General features: G+C 44.5%; 1 protein-coding gene across 1 annotated transcript in view; it reads left to right on the top strand.

Annotated features, from left to right (window-relative positions):
- Positions 1 to 23,444, top strand: part of DHX35 (DEAH-box helicase 35) — a 69,544-nt gene that overhangs the window by 29,097 nt on the left and 17,003 nt on the right. The window contains exons 8-14 of the mRNA XM_055437348.2: positions 2,295 to 2,354; positions 7,721 to 7,833; positions 8,753 to 8,849; positions 9,784 to 9,942; positions 11,970 to 12,180; positions 17,238 to 17,362; positions 21,006 to 21,060. Of these exons, the coding sequence (XP_055293323.1) occupies positions 2,295 to 2,354; positions 7,721 to 7,833; positions 8,753 to 8,849; positions 9,784 to 9,942; positions 11,970 to 12,180; positions 17,238 to 17,362; positions 21,006 to 21,060 (820 nt within the window). The remainder of the gene's footprint in view (positions 1 to 2,294; positions 2,355 to 7,720; positions 7,834 to 8,752; positions 8,850 to 9,783; positions 9,943 to 11,969; positions 12,181 to 17,237; positions 17,363 to 21,005; positions 21,061 to 23,444) is intronic.

Genomic DNA, 23,444 nt, shown 5'->3' with positions numbered 1-23,444 from the left:
GTGCGTACTTATGCACCTGTTTTGGCCCAGTGGGGACTGGGTTGTTGTGCTCACTTGTATCGTGCATACTTCTCTTAGCATTGCATAAGGATCATTTTCCTCTGTCATTAAATATTCTCTGAAGACATTTTTAATTGCTATATAGTCACATGTCTCTACCATAAAGTATTTGACACCTCCCTTACAGTTAGGCATTTATACGGCTTCCAGATTGGAAATATTTCAAATAATGTTGCAGGAAGCACCCTTATAGTTAAATCTGTTGGATTTCTGTTTCTTTTCTGTCTTTTGCTTTTTATTATAGATTTCAAGCATATCCCAGAGTAGACAGAAGGGTTTAATGACCCCCATGTACCCATAACCTGGCTTCAACAGTTAGAACCCATGGCCAGTTTTGTTTCAACCTTACTTCCATCCTCTTCTCCCTTCCTATCTTTTCTGGTTGTTTTCTTTGGGGAAATTTCTGATCCCCAGAGTCTAGAGCAGGGTGATTAAAAGCCTGAACTCTGGGTCAGACTACCTGGGTTCAATTCTGACTGCTGAATTTGCTCATCACTCAGATGGGGTTGATACCAAGGTTTTCTTTCTCTGTGCTGCTTTACTTTCCTATCTGATAGCCACTAGCCACTTTAGATTTAAATTAGTTGAAATAGAATAAAATAAAAAAATTCATTTCTTTTATTTACTCCACTGGCTGTATTTCAAGGACTTTCTGGCCACATGCAGCTAGTGGCTACCGCAGTGGGCAAAACCTTTAAGCATTCTCTTAGAGCTGCCCTGTAACATCATTTGTTGTGAAACTTAGATAATATAAAATGTTTAGGATGGTGTCTGACCCAGGGCCATGAGTAGAGTGTGAGGTACCTTTCCCATTGGGCAGATGTCTGTAGCTGAGTGAGGTGCGGGTGGGCTGCATTTTAGAGGCCCCTTGCCTCTTAGTGTTCTTGCCTGGAGAATCCCAGGGATGGGGGAGCCTGGTGGGCTTCCATCTATGGGGTCACACAGAGTCGGACACGACTGAAGTGACTTAGCAGCAGTAGCAGCAGCAGCCTCTTTGTGCGGAGAAGGCAATGGCACCCCACTCCAGTACTCTTGCCTGGGAAATTCCATGGATGGAGGAGCCTGGTAGGCTATAGTCCAGAGGGTCGCGAAGAGTTGGACACGACTGAGTGACTTAACTTCACTTTTCACTTTCATGCGTTGGAGAAGGAAATGGCAACCCACTCCAGTGTTCTTGCCTGGAGAATCCCAGGGACGGGGGAGCCTGGTGGGCTGCCGTCTGTGGGGTCACACAGAGTCAGACATGACTGAAGCGACTTGGCAGCAGCAGCCTCTTTGTGCAGTGCACGCGCTACACAACTGTATGCAGAGACCTTGGAATGGCACATAACTTACCATATGCTGGGCATCCCTGGTGGCTCAGTGGGTAAAGAATCTGCCTGCAATGTGGGAGACCTGAGTTCAATCCCTGGGTTGGGAAGATCCCCTGGAGAAGGGAAAGGCTACCCACTCCAGTATTCTGGCCTGGAGAATTCCATGGACTGTATAGCCCATGGGGTCACAAAGAGTCGGACACAACTGAGCGACTTTCACTATTCACTAGTATATGCTAGCTGCTGCTGCTGTTGTTGTTTTCATTATTAATTTATTTCTTGGCCAAAGGTTTAAACTTTTTGATACTTGTGAGGAATTATCCTGTTATTACCTTCTCAGGAATGGTATAACAAGGGAGCCTATTTCACTGAATCTTTGCCAACACTGAAAATAAATCCTTGCCAATGTGATGGATGAAACAATAATCTCATTGTTACATTTTTTTACTATAATTGCTCATTTCTCCTGTGACCATTGGTTATCTCTTTCTTTGAATAACTTAATATCTTTTATCTATATTTCTATCTTGGTGTTACTATTTATTGTTTGGTTTTTCATACTTTAACTGTATATACACAGATTCTGACTTCAGAGACCCAGGTGTCAGTAAAAAAATGGTTTTACTTTTGGTAAATTCAAATTTGTGTCTTAAAGCTCCTTTATACTTTCTTTTCTAATTTTTTTGTTTTGGAAAATTTTCACCCCCCACCCCCAATTAGAAAGAATAGTATAATGAACTGCCTTTTCACCTGTTACTTAACAGTTACCAATTTGTGGTCAGCCTTGTTTCATTTTAAGCTCCTCCTCACCCCCCCACCCCCCTCCACACACTGGATTGTTTTGTAATAAATTTCAGATATCAGATTATCTCATCTGTGTCACAGTGTTATCATTGTTTTTCCGCATGCCTTCTTTTATAGATTCAGAAGAAGCGAGGGGATCTTCGACTGATTGTGGCTTCAGCCACTTTGGATGCAGAGGTAGGAACATTTCCACTGTCGCTCTCTGTCCCCGGTCAGCCTGGGGATTGTTGGTCATGTCCTTGGGAAGCTGCCTCCAGCTGGAGTTTGTCTTCGGTAGGATCTCCTGCCTTCCTTATGGGGCCATCTGATGTCCTAGATTCCATGTCATCGGAGGAAATTCCTTTTCAGCTCGTGGGTGGAAATAGCCTGTAATTAATTGAGTTCATAATTACCTATTGTCTTGTTTCTCTACATGCTATATTTCCCCCCACACAGGCAGCTCCTTTTTATTACTCTTTTCAGTAGGAGGCTGTACGTCTTGAATTTATGCCTTTGCATTTTTATTTAGATTTTGGGGATACAATTAAAGTTTTCCCTGTACATATAGTAATTTTCACATTACAATTTTTTATGTCTAAGTGTACATTAGTTTTCACTATTTAAAAAATTTTTTATTGAAATAAGTTGATTTAGTGTTGTGTTAATTTCTGCTATATAGCAAAGTGATTCAGTTACACGTGTGTGTGTGTGTGTGTATCACACTTTTTAAAATATTCCTTTCCATATGGTTTATTACAGAATTGTGAATATAGTTCTCTGTGTTAAACAGTGGGACCTTGTCATTTATCCATTCTGTATATAAAGGCTAACATCTGCTGCCCCCAGCCTCCCACTCTGTCCCTCACCAACCCCCTTGCCCTTGTTTTTCTCTCTTAGTGACTGATATTTTAGTTCAAACAGCAGTTCAGCTCAACACAGAATTCTGGCCACTTGCTGTATATGCACTTGCAGACCACACGCACGCAGCTCATACACACAAAGCACAGAAGCACAGTGCTGGCTGCAGGTGATTCATACACTCCCTGACTGGTCAGGGAAGCAGACACATAAATAGGTGTTTGCAGTTCAGTTTGTTCAAGGTGCTGAGACAGCCAGGGAAGGGGTGCTTTCTCTCTAGCCAGCTGGAGGGTGTCCAGAAGCGTTCACGGAGGAGAGACATCCCACCTAGGTTGGAAAGATGCACACAAGTCTGCTAGGTTTGTGGGGTGGGGAATGGAGTCCTAGGCATGCAAAGAACCATGGGGACATGAAACGTGTGTTCAAAGGGCTGTGAGTCCAGTGTCAGGTGGGAGGCATATCTCGCTTGCAGCACCTGCTGGGGGGTGACCTGTCCCCCCGCCTGCAGTCACCCTCTGACTGTCTCCTTTCAGTTTCTCCAGTGCTCATTACACTCCAGCCTCACTTTGCTTCTCCTCAGATGAGTCTAAGCGTGCTTCTGCTTTTGGTGGGGAAGCCCTCTTTTTAGACCATTTTTGCGTCAGATGTTCTCATGGCCTTGTACTCGTTTCATTCCAGTCTTGGTCAGGTTTGAGCACCCAGAGAGCCTTCCCAGACCACTGTCTACAACCGAGCCCCTGTCGCGCTTCGTTCTCTCGCTCTCCTCCTCGTTTCTGTTTAGCCCTTCTCCTTCGCTAACCTCATATGCGTATCTGGCTGTTTGTTGATTGTCTGTCTCCCATCACGAAAATGTAAACACTGTGAAGACTGGGACTTTGACTGTCTTACTTTATTTTATCCCTTTCGTCTGAGACAGTGTCTGGCACAGAGTAGGGACTGTGGGTTGAATGAATTTTGATTGCATGGAAAGCGATGGGAAATTCAAATGGGAGAGGCTGGTAGGGGTCAGATGATGGGGGAACCGCACAGGCCACCTGGTCCTTAACCCTAGCATGTGTGAGGCTTGGCAGTGACTTGATCACATTTGTGGGGTTTTGGCCGAGCTGGGTCTTTGTTGCTGCGTGCAGGCTTTCTCTAGTTACTCTAGTAGCGGTGGCTACTGTTTAGTTGAGGTATGTGGGCTTCTCATTGCAGTGGCTTCTCTTGTGAAACACTGGCTCTAGGCGTGCAGACTTTAGTAGTTGTGGCACATGGGCTTAGTTGCTCTGTGGCAAGTGGGATCTTAGATGAGGGATTGAACCCCTATGCCCTGTATTGAAAGGTGGATTCTTAACCACTGGACCACCAAGGAAGTCCCATATTTGAGTTCTAGAAAGATCATGCTGGTGCTGTATAGAAGAGATACAAACAGATGTGGCGATCACAGTCAGGAGGCCAGTTCCATAATCCAGCTATGATGAAAAGGGCCTCGCTCCTGGTCTCCAAGTGGCTTCCAGGATGCAGAACAACTTGGAGGGAGAAAAAAGTCAGCCTGGCTGAGAGAGAGGTCTGCATGCTGCCTGCCAGGTTTCTTGGACCTTCTCACAGTGTAGGAGTCTGTTGTCTTAGGTCTGCCCGCCGTAACTTTGGGGTTAAAGCTCTCTGTTGCCGTCTTTAATGAATTCTTATGCCCTTCACCTGGGATCCCTGCTGGAATGCTACTTTAACCTCATCTCCTGTTAATCTCTTCCATGGCTGAGTTGTCCAGAACATCATCTCCATTTTACTTCTTATCTTTACCACGACCCCCTTTTTGAAATTGTTTCCAGTAATTTTTATTGTGGTTAAAGTCTTGTCCAAGTCTTTGAATCTTCAGTAATATTTATTGCTTACAGTTGCCTTTCATTGTCTTTAGTGTGGCACGGAGATGGTCTGCCGTAGTTGATAGTGAAGCTTTTCCTGGGAATGATTTTTTTAGGTGGGAGGGTGGAATGTAGGAGTTGTGTCAGCCTTGGGTGTGGTAGGATGTAAGGGTTGCCAGACGTCAGCAACTTTCAGCGGAGCCTTGAGCGGGCCCGGGTCATTGATTTCTTCATCCCTTTCTGGCCTGGCGAGTGAGGAGGAGTGAGGTGTGTGTGTGTGCATGAGGGGAGGCCTGGGTGGGTGTGGATGCCCGTGGGAAATGGACTGTGAGTTCCCAGGTGAGAGCAGGAGAGCGAAGAGGAGGAGGGATGGGCTGAGATGGACAAGAGAGGAGGAGTGTGTGAGAGTGGTGAATGAGGGGGTGTGACTCAGGAATTATTTTCACCGGGAGCCCAGGGATGCTGGAACGCCTCCCCTGTCCCCCGGCTGTCGAGTCTGTGGGCAGCAGACTCATTCCTAACTCCACTACCTGGAGGGATCGATGCCACCTGCTTTGGTTTCGCTCAGGGCCTAGGGTGGCCCAACCTGCAGTTGAAGACGCCCGGTGACTGCCACTGGGAGGCAGAGGCCAGTGGAGTTGGATGGGGCTGATCGAATAGTCCCTGCGTTGGTTTAGCTGTTTCTTAATATCAACCTCATTAAGTCAGCACTTAATTAGAATGTGACTGAATATAATCATGAAGTATTTATTGACCATTGTATCACATGGTATTTTTTTTTTTCTTTTGTTGGCTTCATTCACCTGGCAGGAAACATGATCACTGACCCATCCCACGGTTTTTTGGTCACAGTCCAGATGCTTGAGGAGAGAATAATTTTATCTTTCCAGATTCTTAGAGAAGGAATTTGGGGTCCATTGTAGTCGGGTACCCACTTGGAACCATTCTGTATGGGCCAAAGGTGGGCAGGTCGTGTTGGCGTGGCTGCTGGGGGTCCACTCCTGTGGGCCAGATCAGAGCTACTAGTAGAGAAGGAAACGGCTGAGCAGGGGAGGCAGTCCCGCAGACATCCACGTCGTTTGTGTCCCATGTCACAGACAAGCCTCTTCCTCGTAGTCATTGTGTGTGTGTGTCAGCATGATCCCTGGCTTTCTAAGCTGACTCTCACTCTTCTTTTGCTGGTGGGTTGACCTCATTTCACTCCTGCTGGTCCTTCATTCTGCCTCAAGATGCAGACACTGTGTTTATTTGCTTTCTAGCCTTTAATTTTCTGTGTATATGTGTTTAATACTTTTGAATACAGATAAAAGATAAAGATCTTCAGGACAAAAAAATCTTGTGCCTTCTCAGTTAATGCTGAGTTTTATTTCTTAAAAGAGTAACTCTCTGTCTTTACATCTCTGCTGTCATCCTTGGAAGGGGTGTGCCTCTTCTCCTTCCCAACCAATAATAGCCCTCCTCATCCTTTCAGGCTTAGCCAGGAGATCCTGCCACCTCCAGGACCGCCTCCCTACACCGCAGCATTGCAGGCCCTTTCTTCCTCCCCTGATTGTAATTGCAGCTCTTTTCTGGCCATCCAGTCACTGAGGCTCGGTTTATGTTATGATTGGTGTTTTGCACACCTTCCTCCCTGGCTTAGTCACTCTTTGGGGGACAGGGGTGCAGTGCCTTCTCCCTTGTTTTTGCATCACTTGTAGCCTGGCCATGCTTTGCATACCATAGGACACAGGAAGGCTGAAGTCACTTGCAGGGAATTTACTTGAAAGGAGGGTGGAGCTGTGTGGGTCTTCATAGCACAGCACAGTACTTCTCTTGGCCCGAGGCTTGTTCTTTTATGTCTGTGTTTACTCTTCTCAGACATGACTTGGAGGTTGACATGTAGCATGCAGGTCAGTCTAGTCAACTCTTCTAGAAGTGCTCCTCCAAGCCTTTTCACGTTGTACTTAATTCAGGTTCTCAGGGCACCCCTGGGATCCTGGTTTCCAGGAGCAGACGTGGATGTGCTTAGGGGAGATACCTGGGAAGGAAAGAAGACAGGGCTGGTGATCCCATGGTTGGGCCTCCTAGGAGAGGAGAAAGCAGCTCGTGGCTAGGCCTCAGGGGACTGGGAAGGTCACGAGTTCTCCCACCGGGCCTCCTAGAGACTACAGGCATGGGGATCAAGTGCCATTGAAGAAGACGTGGCCACCTCTTTGGGTGGAATTGCCAAGAGCCTCTTCTCTCAACGAGGTCCTGTGGGGACATGGGAGAAGTGGATAATTGCTAACCTGCCCATACAAAGTGTTGTGCTGCCTCCTGAGGGGTATATAAAGAGGGAGAGGACTCTGTCCTGCAAACACGGGACCTGGAGATCTGTGATTGCACTGCTAGGAACATACCTGCCATTCACAGACATATAGGTTTCCTTTATACAGCGATCATGTGTGTGGTCAGAGCTGTGCTTTCCAGATCAGAAGTACACATCAGCCTGATGTAATCCACCTTTAACTTGAGTTACACCTTCTGACCTAGTCTGTGGTTAAATGCGGTATGGGGGAGGGGGGCAGGTGGGGTAAGATCAATAATCTCTCTGCTGCGTGTTGACTTAGGTTCACAGCTGAATGCACTTTGGAAATCTAACCTTGATCATTTCTGTCAAATCTTCAATGGAGTCTGTCATTGAAATGTGACTCCCCAAAATTATAAGAATAAAAATATGATTTTTTGAATAATTGTTTTGTTATCCTTAGTCTGTATTACATATAGCAATCCCTATCCCCCACCCACTGCTCTGCCAGTTTTATATTTTCTTTCTTTCCGTGAGTTACTATGAACCTTTTATTTTTTACTTTGAGTGATGAAGAATTTTTTTTAAATTTCTTTCAGAAATTTCGGAATTTCTTTAATCAAAATGACACCAGTGACCCAACCAGGGATACGTGTGTGATCCTTACAGTGGAAGGGCGAACATTTCCAGTGGACATCTTTTATCTACAGAGGTTTGACAGTCCTTGCATTTTCAGTGAGGGCGATTGGAATACCAGGCCTGTTCGGTGGCTGAGAAGCAGCTGCGTGTGCTTGCAGCTTCTAGGGCAGTGCGCCAGGCTGCTGAGGAAGGGCATGTTTTGTTACTGATGGGATGTTCTGGAACCCTCCCTCAGTATCGCTGCAGGATTTCAAGTCTCCCTCCAGATGTGCAGGTTTCTGTGACTCTCTGGTCCCTGGCTCAGCTGCAAAGAGCAGAATGGGAACAAGGTTGTGGGGAGGAGAGCTCTAGAATGGTCCAAACTGGGCTTTACAAGGCTGTCAGCTCGGGTGGTATTGGAGATTTGAATCATTTGGTTCTCAGCCTTCTACATCTTACCAGGAAGGCCTGGCTGACATTTTCGGGAGGAGCCTCTTTGGACAGGAAAGGGTCATCCTAATTCCTCCTCCTCGTCACTGGACAGAGGAGGAACGGGAGCCTGATCAGAGGCAGATAAGTCCAGAGAGTTCCGGGCCTGACTTGTGAGTCATTTTAGAGGGGCAGGCGCCCATGCACTCCATCTACTCCCCTCAGACATGCTGCTGGTGGTCAGGAGGGGAAATGGAAAGAATGTGGAATTCAGCACTGGGATAAGAGACCCACTTACCCTGGCCAGTGAATCTTTGCATGCTAAAGATAAGACCTGGGTTTGCATGGGCTTTATTGCTTTTCTGTCGCTGCAAACAAAGCCAAAAATAGTAGTTTACGTGTAATTATGGATTATATTTGAATGCTGCGTTAAAAAAAGAATATTTTAATAATTCATATGCCGATTATCTGGGGGGCAGGCGCAAACTAACTTTCACAAGGCTTTGCTGCCAGATTACTAAGGTAATTGATCTGTAATTAATGAGCATATTCTGGTGATGAATTTATCTCATACATTTTTTCAGTCCTGTTCCAGATTACATCAAATCAACCGTAGAAACTGTGATGAAAATTCACCAGACTGAGGGAGATGGAGACATATTAGCATTTCTCACTGGTCAGGTAATTCCATTGAACCTTTTTTCCTCTGACAAACAGACACGTTAAGGCAGTACCAAATGCAACCACACTACAATAAAAAATAAAGAAAAAAAAAAACTTAAAAAAAGCAGCACCAAAATATATACAGAGGCCTATTACTTTACCTAGCCATCGATCTCATGTTTTATTGTCTTTGTGGTTACTTGATTGCATACAAAAATTGTCGGTTTGATGTCATTCATCTGTTGACTCAATTGCCAGAGAATCATTAGCTCTTGCCTGTTCTGTCTGCCAGGCATTTTAAATTTATCAGCTAATTCCAGAGTAAATCAGAGAGCTAAGTCAGTGGGCTTGATACCAGGATTGAACCCTGCGTGAGGTACGTGTTGTGCCTCTGTCACTGCTGCACCTTTTCCCAGTGACACCTTTGCAGCTCACCCTGGAGGGAACAGGTTGGCACACCACTGGAAAAACAACCAGACAGGTCTGAAGGCTCACTCAAGGTTGTAGCTCTGTTCAGAACTACCCTCTATTTGTGATCATTTCCACTGTCAGGCATTTTCCATTGTTCAGTAATCTTTTCTGGGACAGGCTTATAGCGATTGTGTATGCCACAGCTTGTCCATGTGTATGCCACACTGTTTGCTGCAGTGTATTAAAGAAAAAAAACACTCAGTAAAATAGTCATATTGGTGCATCAGGAATTCTTCTATTGACTGCAGGTAGTGTGGACTTGAGTAATCAATAGGACAGTCACGACTTTTTACCCCATTGGCACCATTGTTCAGTTGCATTTGAATAAATACCACCCCAGTGTGGAGTGTGATGACTCTGACAGTCACAAATCTGACTGGATTTATAGTCCTGACCCCATCCTACATTTTCTTGCAGTAGGATAAAATGATATGCTTCAGCCTGACCTCGGTTTCTTTGGTCCCCATTTCGATGATTTTAGGAAGAGGTGGAAACTGTAGTGTCAATGCTGATCGAGCAGGCTCGAGCGCTGGGTCGGACTGGGATGAAGAGACATCTCCGGATTCTCCCCATGTATGCAGGACTGCCCTCCTTTGAGCAAATGAAAGTGTTCGAAAGGGTGTCACGCAGTGTCAGAAAGGTAAGACTGACCCAGGGACCAAGGGTGTTTGCAATTGTCTGTAATCATGTCGGTGCCCCCTTGCTCTCTACTGGAAAGGTTTATTTTATACTGAAGTAGAACATGCTAAATTGGAAGGTATTTTAAAGAACCTAAGGTCTGTATTTCTGTGCAGCAGAGCTGAAAGCGTACAGAAAGAAACTCCCAGGTAGTCCAGTGGTTAGTACTCTACTCTTCCATTGCTGAGGGCCTGGGTTCAGTCCGTGGTTGGGAAACTAATTTCCCTCAAGTTGCGGAGCCAGAACCCCCAAAAAACATAAACGAGGATAAAAGCACACAATAAAGAGTTGCAAAGATTTCCCAGCCTGCCTCACAGAAAGTTTAGTAACTATCAGAGTAGGTGACTTCTCTTTGCTTCTTTTCTTTCCTTATCTCATGGCAGTGTCTCGGTTTAAAGGATTGTCTTGGTGAATTGTGATCAGTCAGAAACAGTAGATTAGCTACTGTAAAATGGTTTCTCAGCCATCTGTTTGAAAAAATCAGTTTGCCTATAGAGCCAGATTTAAGTCAGTTAATTCAAGGTGTGGCTTAAAAATACCTAACCTTGAAATTGGGGTGTGGGGAAGGGCATGGTGAGAAGCACTGGCTTAAAGAAGCCAGTAGGCAACCTCTCTGCTTCCTATCTGTCACCTCCCTGGGTCCTGCGCTGTTTACCCTTCATCCAGTGAGAAAGGTACAGAACTGGCTCAGAGTTGCCTTAGAGTAGCTATTTATCAGCCGGTGGCAGAGAACACAGTAGGTGAGGGACGGCTGGTCTAAGGATCCACTCCCAACTTCAGGTCACTTTTAAGAGGGCACCCTGGCCACTGGTATGGAGCTGCTTAACTCTGTCCAGTCAAATGTGAACTGTAGCTACCCAGTCAGGAGACCTGGGTTACCCTGTGCACTGGGATGAGTTACTCAACCCTGAGGCCTGGTTTTCTCAGCTGTAAAACATGAATAATAGTAACTTTTAGATAGATGGTTTTATAGCATAAAATCCTGACTCTGTTACATAAAAATAGTAGGGAAGTTTTTGTAAAATGATCTAAGTAAAAGTGCCCGACAAAAGTTCTAAATGCTATTTATATGTCTCCTGCTGCTTCACACCCTCCAGGGGGCAGCGCTCAGTGCCCTTGGAATAAAATGCAAACCCTTCCTGTGGCCCAGAGACTGTGCATGACCGGGTCCCTGCATCCTGCCTAACCTCATCTTTTGTTTAATTATCCTGGTCTGTGGCTGCATCGGCTGTTTCTCCTTCCTCTGCCTGGACCTCTGTAGGGCCGGTTGCTGCTTGTTACTCAGGTCTCAGCCTAAAATCATCTTTTAGAGAGGCTTTCCCTGGCCGTCTAACCTGAAGTAAGCATGCTCCATTATTAACATATTATAACATGATGTGTACATTGACCAGTACATAATGCCAGAGTATTACCCTGTTGTGTTTTCCTCCTGCTGTTCGTCACTCTCTTGTTTATGTTCACTGTTTCCTCCCACTCACTCACACTGGAATGTGGACTCTTGTCCATTGTCCATTCCTGGCACCTTGAAGCACTCTGGCAAAGTGCAGATCCTCAGAAAGCAGTCAGAACACGAGTAAATGACAGGTGCAGGTGCTGATGTGCATCACTTGAGTTGTACAAAAGGTAAAAACCAATATTTGTTGAATATTTGCTCTGAACCAAGTACTAGGCTCTGATAATCATTTCATGTATGTTTCACATTTAATCCTCTGAAGAACCCCAGGAGAGGGTAAATTTTATTACGGAAACAAACAAACATGCTCAGGAGGTTAAGGAACTTGTCCAAGGTCCCAAGCTTAGGGAGAATTGAAACCCAAGGCACCCTGAGCCTAAAATTCATCCTAGTCCAGCCAGGATACCTAACTGCCTCTCACAGGTTCTACACTGTTGAAGATATCTTGACATCTTTTAGGACTTTGACTAGTTTATTCAGAGTGAAGACAACCAAAACACTTTTATCCTGACTCTCCTTCCTGTGGGGGAACCTAGGTGATCGTGGCCACCAATGTAGCAGAAACCTCCATCACAATCAGCGGGATCGTGTATGTGATTGACTGTGGCTTTGTGAAGCTCCGGGCCTACAACCCCAGGACAGCTATCGAGTGTTTGGTGGTGGTCCCAGTGTCCCAGGCATCAGCCAACCAGCGAGCAGGACGTGGTGGCCGTAGCCGCTCAGGGAAATGTTACCGCCTTTATACAGGTAAGAGTGGCTTTTTTTCTCAAGAGTGGCTTTTTCTCTCTTTTAGGGGTTTTGCCTTTCTCCTAGTCAGCCTGGGCATCAGAGAATATTACAGGTATCTATCCCTAATAAGCAGAACTTAAGACCCAGATCTTCCTCACAAGGCCTTCTGTAATCTGACCCCCTCCACCTTCCTCACTCCAGACATGGCCCTTCTTTGCTACTGTTCTCACTGGCCAAAGCTAGACCAGTTTTAAAAAAAATATTTATTTATTTGGCAGCACGGAGTCTTAGTCGTGGCATGCAGGATCTTTAGTTGCAGCATGTGAACTCTTAGTTGGGACATGTAGGATCTAGTTCCCCGACCAGGGATGGCACCCCGGGGCCCCCTTCATTGGGAGTGAGAAGTCTTAGCCACTGGACTACCATTGAAGTCCCATGAATTACCAATTATTTGCTACCCCTTTTCTGACCTAGTCTGGGCCTTGGCCTGTCTGCAGCCATGTGACATGTAGCTTGGACTCTTGTTCTGTCTTTCTTAACATTCTCTTAGCATCATGTGGCATTTTTTTTGTTGTTCTGGGATCCTTGAATCCTGTGGGACCCCACAGTGGGTTCCATCTTTACCTCTGGTTCAAAGCACCTTTGCAGAGCCAAACCAGCAGGGTCTCTCCTGAGACTTGTTGATAGCGGTTGGTCAGCTGTTGCTCCATGCTTGACTTTGAAGGAGCAACATGAAATTACAATGAAGCCCTTAAGGAGTTTTCTCTCCAACTGAACAACAGTCTTATCTGCAGAAAGTGAGGTCTCCAGAGCTGCTCTTTACTTCATTGTACATCTCTTTTGTGGGTGACGGTGTCAAGGTTTCTCTCAATTATCTAAACTTAATTTTCAAATAATTTTTAATTCCCTCCTCTGTCCAGTATCCCTCTGCAGTCACTTAACCAGATCCAGGGGTTTTACCTCTTATCTCTCCTTTCCTTTCTGATTACCATCATCCTTGTTCAGTCCTTGGCATCATTTATTCTTTTTCACAGATGTTTACAGAGCACCTGCTCTGTGCCAGGCATGGAAATCTAAAGCCAGGTGAGACACGGTCTGAGGCCGCATGGCTGACGGCCTGGTGGTGGAGGTAGGCTCGTGAACAGATTAGCATATTAGGGTGTGATAGAGTTGCCATAAATGAACGAGCCTTGGAAGCAGACAGCAGGGGGTTATTCCTGCTGGGAAGGGCTTCACAGTCCATCATTGGGCCTGATCTTACCGGCAACTCAGTAGTTAATCCAAGTGAGGGGATAGCAGTGGGGTTCAGATTTCATCGCAGCAAGCAGAGGAAGTGGAATGTACTAGTACTTGGAGGGAAGGAAGAGGGTAAGAAGGACTCATGGAAGGAAGGGAGAATGCAGAACCTGAAGCTAAGAGGTAAGGGTCTTCCACTGAAGGTATTAAGAGGGAACAGTGGAAATAGAAAGAGGAAAGCCAGTTTTAGAGGCGAACTGAAATATGGGGAAGAGGAAATTTCAGGAAACTTAAATTTTTTTTTTTTATTGAGGTGAAATTTACAATGTGAAATTAACCCTTTTAACTTGAACAGTTCAGTGGCATTTATTATCTTTACAGTGTGCAGCCACCACCTTTATCTAGTTAGGAAGCATCTTTATCACTCTAAAGTAGAAGTCCTTACCTGTTAAGCAGTATTTCCTTCTTCATTTCTCCCTGCTGCCAGCCTCTGACAACCAGCAGTCTTTGTTCTGTTGTTTTGGATGGTCAGGTGGCCTTCTGTATCCATAGATTCAACCAACTGCAGATTGAGAATATTTGGGAAAAAAAATTCCAGAAAGTTTCAGAAACCAGTACTTGAAGTTGCCTACACACCAGCAACAGTTCCTATAGTGTTTCCATTGTATTAAGTACTATAAGTATAGCGATGATTTCAAGTATTCAGAGGATGTGTGTAGGTTATATGCAAATACTGTGCCATTTTCTATAAGGGACTTGAGCATCCTCAGATTATGGTATCTGCCGTGGGGGAGAGGGGTGTCCTGGAATCAGTCTCCTGTGGATACAAGGGATGAGTGTATTTGTTTTGGATATTTCACATAAATTAAATCATATAATGTGACATTTTGTGTCTGGTTTCTTTAATTCAACATAATGTATTCCAGATTCATTCACAGTGTATCAGTACTTGATTCCTTCTTATGGCCGAATAGTATTCAATTGTATGAAGGTACCACAGTTTGTTTTCAGTGGATGGTTGTTTCTGCCTTTTGGCTGCTGTGAATAAGCATGGTACGTGTACCTCAATCTGTGTTTTTAATTCCTTTGGGTATACACCTCGGAGTCGAATTGCAGGGTCACATGGTAGTTCTTTAACTTGAGGAGCTAAAGTTACTTCTAAAGGGGAAACGGCCAGCATCATCTCGTGCTCCAGTGAAATCAAACGGCAGACTGTAGACTGAAGATTGGCAAGTGGATTTGGGTAAAGGGGCACTGGCTGCCTTCGTGTGAGCAGCGTTAGTGGAGGTGAGGTTGGGGGGAGACCACCTGACAGTAATGGGGTACATCAGATCCAGCCTCTAGGCTTCCAGAGATCACAGCTCTGAGCAGGGCACTACCTCCTCTGACCCTTAACAGTTTCCCAGATCCTTCCGGAATTTTCCAGCTAGTTTTCTCCTGCTGTCCACCAGCACTGACCCTGCACTGCATCCCTGCTGAACTGCTTTGTTTTGAATTTACCTTCTGTTTTCGCACATCTGCTGCTCACACCTTCGGCCCCTTTCCATGGCCATCTCCTCTGTCCAGCGGACCCCCTGTCCCTGTCCTCCTCTCCCGGGTGTCAGTGCCCTAAATCCCTTCTCTCCTCAGCCGTCCTCCCTCCATCCTTCAACCTCCATTTCTCCTCGGGAGGACCCTCCACTGGGACCTAGCCTGTTCCTCATCTTGGTCCCAGACCCCTCTGAATCACGGAAATGTCTCAAAAGCTGTTGGCCTACAGCTCCTGCAGCCCTTGGCCCAATGCCTTGTGTACTTGAGTCCTCAGTAGACGCAAGTGTCCTTGAACTTAACTGAAGTGTCCTTGAACTCTTAAGAAACACCTACTTCCTGTGAGCATCTTCATCAGGATTGTCCTCTTATCTGATAGCAGTGTGCTTGGATAATGTGGTTATCCTACCAAAAGGCTAACCCCCCAAACGCTCTTGAAACTTGAAGGGAATATCCCGTTTGGAACTTCCTGCCATTGCCTGTTGCCCAGAACCTTCCAGGTGGGCCCCTGCATTTGACGGTTTGTGTCAGTCAGCTCACAGAGTCTTTAGTGTCTCTTGTCAGACTGGAGTTCTTTTAAAGTCCTTCAGTGATAGTGCTGTTTCTTCATGACAGCTTTTGTTCTGCTCTGACTTTTCTCTGGTTAATTAAAGATCTGTGTTGGAAGCTAGGCCACCTTTGTGTGAAGGAGGGTGTGCACAGTTAAAACGGTGACTGTTGTGGGAGGAGTTTGTCTGTAATCCTTCTCTAAATGATCCAAAAACTTTCTGAATATACACAAAAAGGGTTTAATCTCTTCCTGCCTGTTTTTTTCCCTCACCCTTTTTATCTAGCTTTTATATAAAGGCTTCCCAGAGTCTCTTTCCTTCCCTCCCGCTCTCCTACCCCTCCCGTCTTGGCCTCCTGAACCTTGTGGTGCCTTTTCCTGTTCGAGGTCACCTTTTGTTCCTGATGGTGCGTGTAAGCATTCATTAATCTGTTTGGGCAGCATTGGATTCTGGGAGTGACGTATGTGCCTGGCTTGATTTAAAAAGTTGGACAATTTGTGGTCTTTATGAGATTTTTTTAAATATTTTATTTTATTTTTTTTTTTTTTTGCAAGCAGACTCATAATTAATTAAAAACAAACAAACAAATAAACCTCTTGTCATCTTCTTGCCCTGGTTGCCAGTCTCTGATTCTTTCCCCTTCAAACAATGTTTTATTTTTGGCACTTCAAATCGAAGTGCTATGATACACATAAGAAGCATATGATACACGTAAGTTGATCACTTTACATATTTTGCAGAAAATACCACCTCTAGTCAAATCCTGGCTGTTGTTAATTCAGTGTTATCCTCTGATAGGTATCGGACTAAATTCTTTTGCAAAGATTGTGTTTTGGCTACTCAGCAGGATTCCTGAAGGTGCAAACTTTCATCTGGACTTATCTTGAATGTTACTTGGGATGGGATAACCTTTTATTTATTTATTTATTTATTTTTAGAATTTTATTAAAAAAGCACAAATGCAAAGAAATGAACAGAGGAAAATTTATGCGTCGAACCTGGACTGGTCACTTATGATCATATACATGCTACAATTCCATTCTCCCCAATCATTCCACCTTCACCCTCTCCCACAGAGTCCCAAAGACTGTTCTAAATGCCTATGTCTCTTTTGGAGTCTCTTATACAAGGTTCAGGTTACCATTTTTCTAAATTCCATATATATACGTTAATATACGGTATTGATGTTCTTCTTTCTGGCTTACTTCACTCTGTATAATTGGCTCCAATTTCATCCACCTCATTAAAACTGATTCAAATGCATTCTTTTTGATGGCTGAGAAATACTCCATTGTGTATATGTGATTTTTTTTAATATTTTAGAGATATTTTGGTTATATTCTTGTTTTATTTGGTAATTTATCCTGAAATTGTTCTTTGCTTTTACATATTGTCCTTGGCTCCATCCCTAGCAGAGGGAATGGAAACAGGGCACCCCCAGTAATACTTGTTGCTTTGTTTTAATGTTTTGCTAACAAGAATCACATTGTAAAAAGCATTCTAAAGTGAAAGGGCATACTTTTATAAGACATATTGTTAAAATATATTTATCTAAAGTTGAAAAAAAAAAGGGGAGAGTCTTTCCTAAATAGGAAGCAATGTTCTGTCACAGTATCTTATGAGTCTGAGACTAGACTCCTGGAGCCCGAGCCTAGACTCCTAGAGCCCCTCGTTAAAGTGAGAGAAAGACAACGTTCCTTCGGCATAATGGTCACATTTGATTGTGACATTTGATCCCAAACAGTTCTGATTTCCTATCCCCAGAGGAAGCCTTTGACCAGCTGCCTCAGTCCACTGTCCCTGAGATGCAGCGGAGCAACCTGGCCCCTGTCATCCTGCAGCTGAAGGCGCTGGGGATCGACAACGTCCTCAGGTTCCACTTCATGTCGGTAAGTCCTGCCTCCCATCTGCAGCGGTCGGGAGACTGGAGTGCTCCCAGGGGAGTGCTGACATCGGTACAGAGCATGCTGCCTTTCTGGTGTTTTTCACTTAGCTTGGGTATCATGTGCAGGGTCCAGGGGAGAACAGCCAGACAAGGGTGACAGCTTCTGTTCTTGTCTGTTGGGAGAGAGAAAGTGGAGTAATGACAGGGTCTGTGCCCTGTGCTCTGAGAGACACAGGAAAGGCCGGCAGCCCAGTTAAGTCATGTCTGAGGCGAGACCTGAAACCCAAGTGGGATTTTAGCGAGTTGGGAGGGGTGGAGTGATCCAGGAGTGTGTCGGCCTGTTAAAGAAGTGTCCCAATTGGGGAAGCCAGGAGGGCTATGGTGGAGCTACAGGGAAAGTCCCTACAGCTGACTGCGTTTCTGATTATTTCCAGGAGTGGGTTTATTGGGTCAAAGACCATAATCATCTCGTAGGTCCTCGATACATGGCCAAATTGTTTTACAGGTATAAGGTTGAGAAGTACATGCATACCTGACTCACTGGACACCCATCCTGCCATATTATCTTCTTTTAGAGTTTTTCTAATTTGGTTGGTGAGAGGAAGAAGGAAAAGTATTATCTCTTATCTTTTTTGGTTTCTCATAAGGTTGAAAAATTATCAGTTCAGTCGCTCAGTTGTGTCTGACTCTGCGACCCCGTGAACTGCAGTACGCCAGGCCTCCCTGTCAATCACCAACTCCTGGAGTCCACCCAAACCCATGTCCATTGAGTTGGTGATGCCATCCAACCATCTCATCCTCTCTCGTCCCCTTCTCCTCCTGCCCTCAATCTTTCCCAGCATCAGGGTCTTTTCTAATGAGTCAGCTCTTCGCATCAGGTGGCCAAAGTATTGGAGTTTCAGCTTCAACATCAGTCCTTCCAATGAACACCCAGGACTGATCTCCTGTAGGATGGACTGGCTGGATCTCCTTGCAGTCCAGGGGATTCTCAAGAGTCTTCTCCAATACCACGGTTCAAAAGCATCAATTCTTCTGCGCTCAGCTTTCTTTATAGTCCAACTCTCACATCCATACATGACTACTAGAAAATTATCAGCCACTTTATATTTCTTCTGAATTAAACTATTAGTGATTTTTAAGAGTCCTTTAACTATTAAAGACTTAACTAGTAAAAACTATTAACCTTTGTCTATAGTATTTCTTGTAAATAGTTCTTCTAGTTGTTTGTATTTTATTGTTTATTTAGTTACATGCAGCCACTGTAAACATTTCTGCAGCAATATCTTTCTACCTTTGCCTCTATGATTTTCTTTCTTTTCTTGTGCTTGTGAAGCACTTCCCCATATTTCAGTCAGTTAATAAATACCCACGTTTCCTTCTTGAGTTTTTATGACTTGAAAACTTGTGTTTTTTTGACTCTCTGTTCTATCCCAACCTTGTTGATGTGTGTAACTAGGCTAGATTCCTGGATGATAAAGTCCCTGATGTTGCATGAACAGCGCAAATAGTAACCAACATTAGAATACGGTTGACTTCTCTAGGAGAAAGAAATGCAAATTGAAATAGCTGTTCCACTCTACATTAATTGAATGATCAAGCATAAATAAAAATGATAAAGTCCAGCTGACACAACTTGGGGGAAATGGTTTTGTATTCTGTTTCAGTCCTCGTGGAGGACTTTCTGACATTATGAGCTGTAGCAATGTCTGGTATTTCTTCTTGGGAAATTTTCTCCTGAAAATAATTCAAAATAAATAAATAACGTATTTGTGGGATAATGATTATAGTATCATTTTATATTAAATTAAGAAATATAATAATGAAAATCATAAACTTTTGGACAGCTGAGAAATGAAGGAAATACATATAAATACATCTTCATATATTCCCTTTTGGTTATTTTTCCCTGAAATTGTGGGGTTTTTTTTTAACGGTTGAAATCACAGGATGCATATAATTTTATATATTTAGCAGTGATAATTACAGTAGCAAAGAACTGAAAAACACTCAGTTGCCCAGTAGCAAGAAAGGTGGTTATTTCACAGTGTACGACCTTGTTGGAATAGCATGCAGCTGTCCCAGGGTCATCACTGAAGCAGCCATGAGTACAAGAAACAGTGGGAACAGAACACCAGGCAGTGAGAAAAGCAAACTAAAACTCTACACGCACAGTCCTTTGAGCTGCATTAAAACAGTGTTTTTATGTGATCTCCAACCAGATGAGGCCATAGAGAAATACTAGTAAGTGTGTGTTGAGGTGGAAATCTTCTGGGTGTGGTTGGGGGAGGAGGGGGTGAGGGTGTGGGCTCTTTGATTGATGATGAATCCCAAGAGCAGCATTCATCAGGCCTGGTGATTGACTGCAAACAGGGCCAAGGATTAAAAGGAGTCCAGGAGGGCCTGTCGTCTTGTTCTGTAATTATTCAGAACCTCATTCAGTGCTTGGTCTATCCCTGTTACTCATGTAATCTCGGCGTAAAGAAAGTGGTCAAGCCCCCTTTCAGGTGCTGTGTGTGTGTTTCCTCTTCGTAAAGGAGGATGTCGTGGGCACTGAGGAAAGACTAGTGAGTCAGTTACATGATTTAGTCCGCAGCGGTTTGTTGAATCCCTGATGTGTTGTGAGTCAGGTCCAGTTCTTGCCCTCGTCAGTGTGTGCCTGCAGTCAGCACAGCTTCAAAAAGTACACCTTTGTTCTGTGGCAGTCCAGTGGGTGTGAAGTGAAATTTCTCAGTCATGTGTGACTCTTTGTGATTCCATGGACTCTAGCTCACCAGGCTCCTCTGTCCATGGAATTTTCCAGGCAAGAGTAGTGGAGTGGGTTGCCATTTCCTTCTCCAAGTGGGTGTGGCAGAGTGGAAAAAATGAGACCCAAGTTCTCTCTCTGGCTTTGCTGCCAGTGGCCTCTAGGATCTTGTTCAAACGTCTTTCACATTTTGTTTTACACTTTCCTCGCCGGCAAAAGTATATATTTAAAATAACATTTGTTGTGAATGCATTTAGAAAAAAAAGTTATGCAATTTCAAAAGGACTATAATTTTATTACGTGGCTTATGGATGAAATAGTTTAGGAGATAGTAGTGATGCTTTGCACACAGTAGTAGATGTTCAGTAAAGGTTCGTGGAAAGAAAGAAGACCGTGAGGATCCAGAGACTCAGACTGAAAGTCACAGTATCAGCTTTGTTAAACTTCAGATTGTCTAGCATTCTCCCTTTATTTTCAGAAGTTCAAATTCAACTGATGTCATTTACTCCCTGTAGGGAGGGCCTGGGGCAGAGCTCTGGGTGAATCATCCATCAATACTGCAGTATCATGAGGCTTCTTAGAAGGTTGAGACATGAGGTCAAAATTAGAAATGTTTGATGAGAGTTTAGGGAAAGCAAGAAGGTTGTTCAAGGTAAGGACTCATCTCTTCTGATGGGAGTGGAGCATGAAGGAAGGCTTCAAAGGAAATGTTTAATCAAGCTGAGATTGAAGACCAAGGAGTAGGAAGGGTGCTGAGAGGGAGAGGAAGGACATCTTGAGAGTAGAAGTGTGGTTGGGAAGTCTGGGGCATGTTAAAGCGAAGAGTGGGTTTGAGCAGGAAACAATCACCGTTTTCTGGCTGTTACCTGATGAAGCTAACTTAGGGGGTTTATGTTTCTTACAGCCACCGCCAGCGCAGTCGATGGTTCAGGCACTGGAGTTACTCTATGCTCTGGGAGGTACGTCTGTCTCTTACTGTTTCTTACGTATTTATTAATATGTGATATTAGGTTGTATTCACTCTAGGGCTCTTGGTATCTTCAAGGATGGACTTGGTTCTTCCCATATGTATGATCCTTTCAGTGACATGCAAGCTTATTGAAATAAGGTGGGACCATGATTGATCCCTGGGTCGGGAAGATTCCCTGGAGGAGGGCATGGCAACTCACTCCAGTATTCTTGCCCGGAGGAGAATCCCATGGACAGAGGAGGCTGGCAGGCTACAGTCCATGGAGTTGCAAAGAGTCAGACACAACTGAGCAACTAACATTTTGCTTTCACTTTATGATTGGATCATGAAATCCAGTCACGACAATAAATTTATGGAGTATGTCAATACATCAAAATTTTTAATAACCATCGCTACAGCTATGCTTCCTAAGAGACATCTGGAAGATTCTTTTACCAGTATTTCAGCTGTCACCCCTCGGGGCCTTATTCTTTGTCCCTGACCCCGTTCTGAAACTGGCTCAGTGTTCTCTCCCTAAACCCCCTTCCGTCCACTCCTGGAGTTCCCGTGGAGGATTGGGTAGAATACAGTCCTATGTTATTGCTGGGACAAGGAGACACCATGTTATGGAGGCACTCCTATTCTCTTGTTGTTTGAAAATGTGGTATTTATCTTAAAATAGAGAAAATTGTGGCCTAAATTCATCTCTTTTGGAACTGTCTTTTCTGTGAAGGTTGCCTCCAATGAAAATAATACCCAGTTTGGTATTAAATTTCAGTGGAGGTTCTGTTCTTTACGATTGGTTTTTTAGTTCTTAAGAGCTATTGAGGTATAATTCATATACTGTAATTCACCCATTTAAAATGTGCAATTCAAGTTAGCCGCAAATGTTGTTGTTGTTCAGTCACTAAGTCAGGTCAGACTCTTTGCGGCCGCATGGACTATGGCACACCAAACTCCTCTGCCCTTCACTGTCTCCTGGAGTTTGCTCAAATTCATGTCCATTGAGTCAGTGATGCTATCTAACCATGTCATCCTTTGTCAGCCCCTTCTGTTCCTGCCCTCAATCTTTCCCAGCATCAGGGTCTTTCCCAAGAGTTGACTCTTCGCATCAGGTGGTCAAAATTTTGGAGCTTCAGTTTCAGCATCAGTCCTTCTGATGAATATTCAGATTTGATTTCCTTTAGGCTTGACTGGTTTGATCTCCTTACTGTCCAAGGGACCTCTCAAGAGTCTTCACCAGCACCGTGGTTTGAAAGCATCAATTCTTCGGCACTCAGCCTTCTTTATGGTCCAACTCTCACATCCATACCGGACTACTGGAAAAACCACAGCCTTGACTATACAGACCTTTGTCATCAAAGTGATGTCTACTTTTTAATACACTGTCTAGGTTTGTCATAACTTTTCTTCCAGGGGGCAAGTGCCTTTTAATTTCATGGTTGCAGTCACAGTCCACAGTGATTTTGGAGCCCAGGAAAATAAATCTTTTACTGTTTCTGTTTTTTCCCATCTATTTGCCACAAGTGATGGGGGAAAAAATGGAATTTTCCATAGTTGTGATCTACAAAGTCACAGGCTTTTGCATGGTCAGTGAAGCAGAAATGAATGTTATTTCTGGAATTCCCTTGCTTTCTCTGTGACCCAGTGAATGTTAGCAATTTGATCTCCGCTTCCTCTGCCTTTTCTAAACCCAACTTGTCCATCTGAAAGTTCGTGATTCACACACTGCTGGAACCTAGCTTGGAGGATTTTGAGCGTTACCTTGCTGACATGGGAAGTGAGTACAGTAGTGCAGAGGTGATGCAGAGAGAGCAACAGGAGAGGTGGCAGAGAAGCCAGACAGTGCGGGTCGTGGAGCTGGGGAAGAGTATTTCCAAGGAACTGTAGTTAGCAGGCTCAAAGGCTGCTGGGGGCCCTAAGGCAAGTGCCCTCTGTGTTTGGCACTATCTGGTTGTGGGTTGGGGCACTGCCCTTGGAGAGGGCAGTTTCTGGGGAAAAGTAGAACCAGGAGAGGGTGGGAGCAGAAGGCGGCTCTGGGGCCATTTCCTTATACTTAGGTCTTTGCATAGAGGCCATTGTTGTTTAGTCTCTAAGATATGTCCCAACTCTTTGCAACCCCATTGACTGTAGCCCACCAGGCTCTGTCATGGGATTTCCCAGGCAAGAATACTGCAGTGGGTTGCCATTTCGTCCTCCCTCCAAGGGATCTTCCTGACCCAGGGATCGAACCTGCATCTCCTGCATTGGCAGGTGGATTCTTTACCACTGAGCCACCAGGGAAGCCCATAGAGGCCATCAGAATTAATTTTTCAAAATTGAGTATTCAAGAGCTCCGAGGAAATCTTTTCTTTTTCTACTGTAACAGCAATCAGATTGAAGCTGGTAGTGTAT

Source organism: Moschus berezovskii, chromosome 15 (genome assembly GCF_049115385.1).
Source record: "Moschus berezovskii isolate FMDL1 chromosome 15, NW_MosBer_1.0, whole genome shotgun sequence".
Taxonomy (NCBI): domain Eukaryota; kingdom Metazoa; phylum Chordata; class Mammalia; order Artiodactyla; family Moschidae; genus Moschus; species Moschus berezovskii.
Note: the sequence above shows the minus strand (reverse complement) of the source record. Positions and strands in the feature narration are given on the sequence as shown.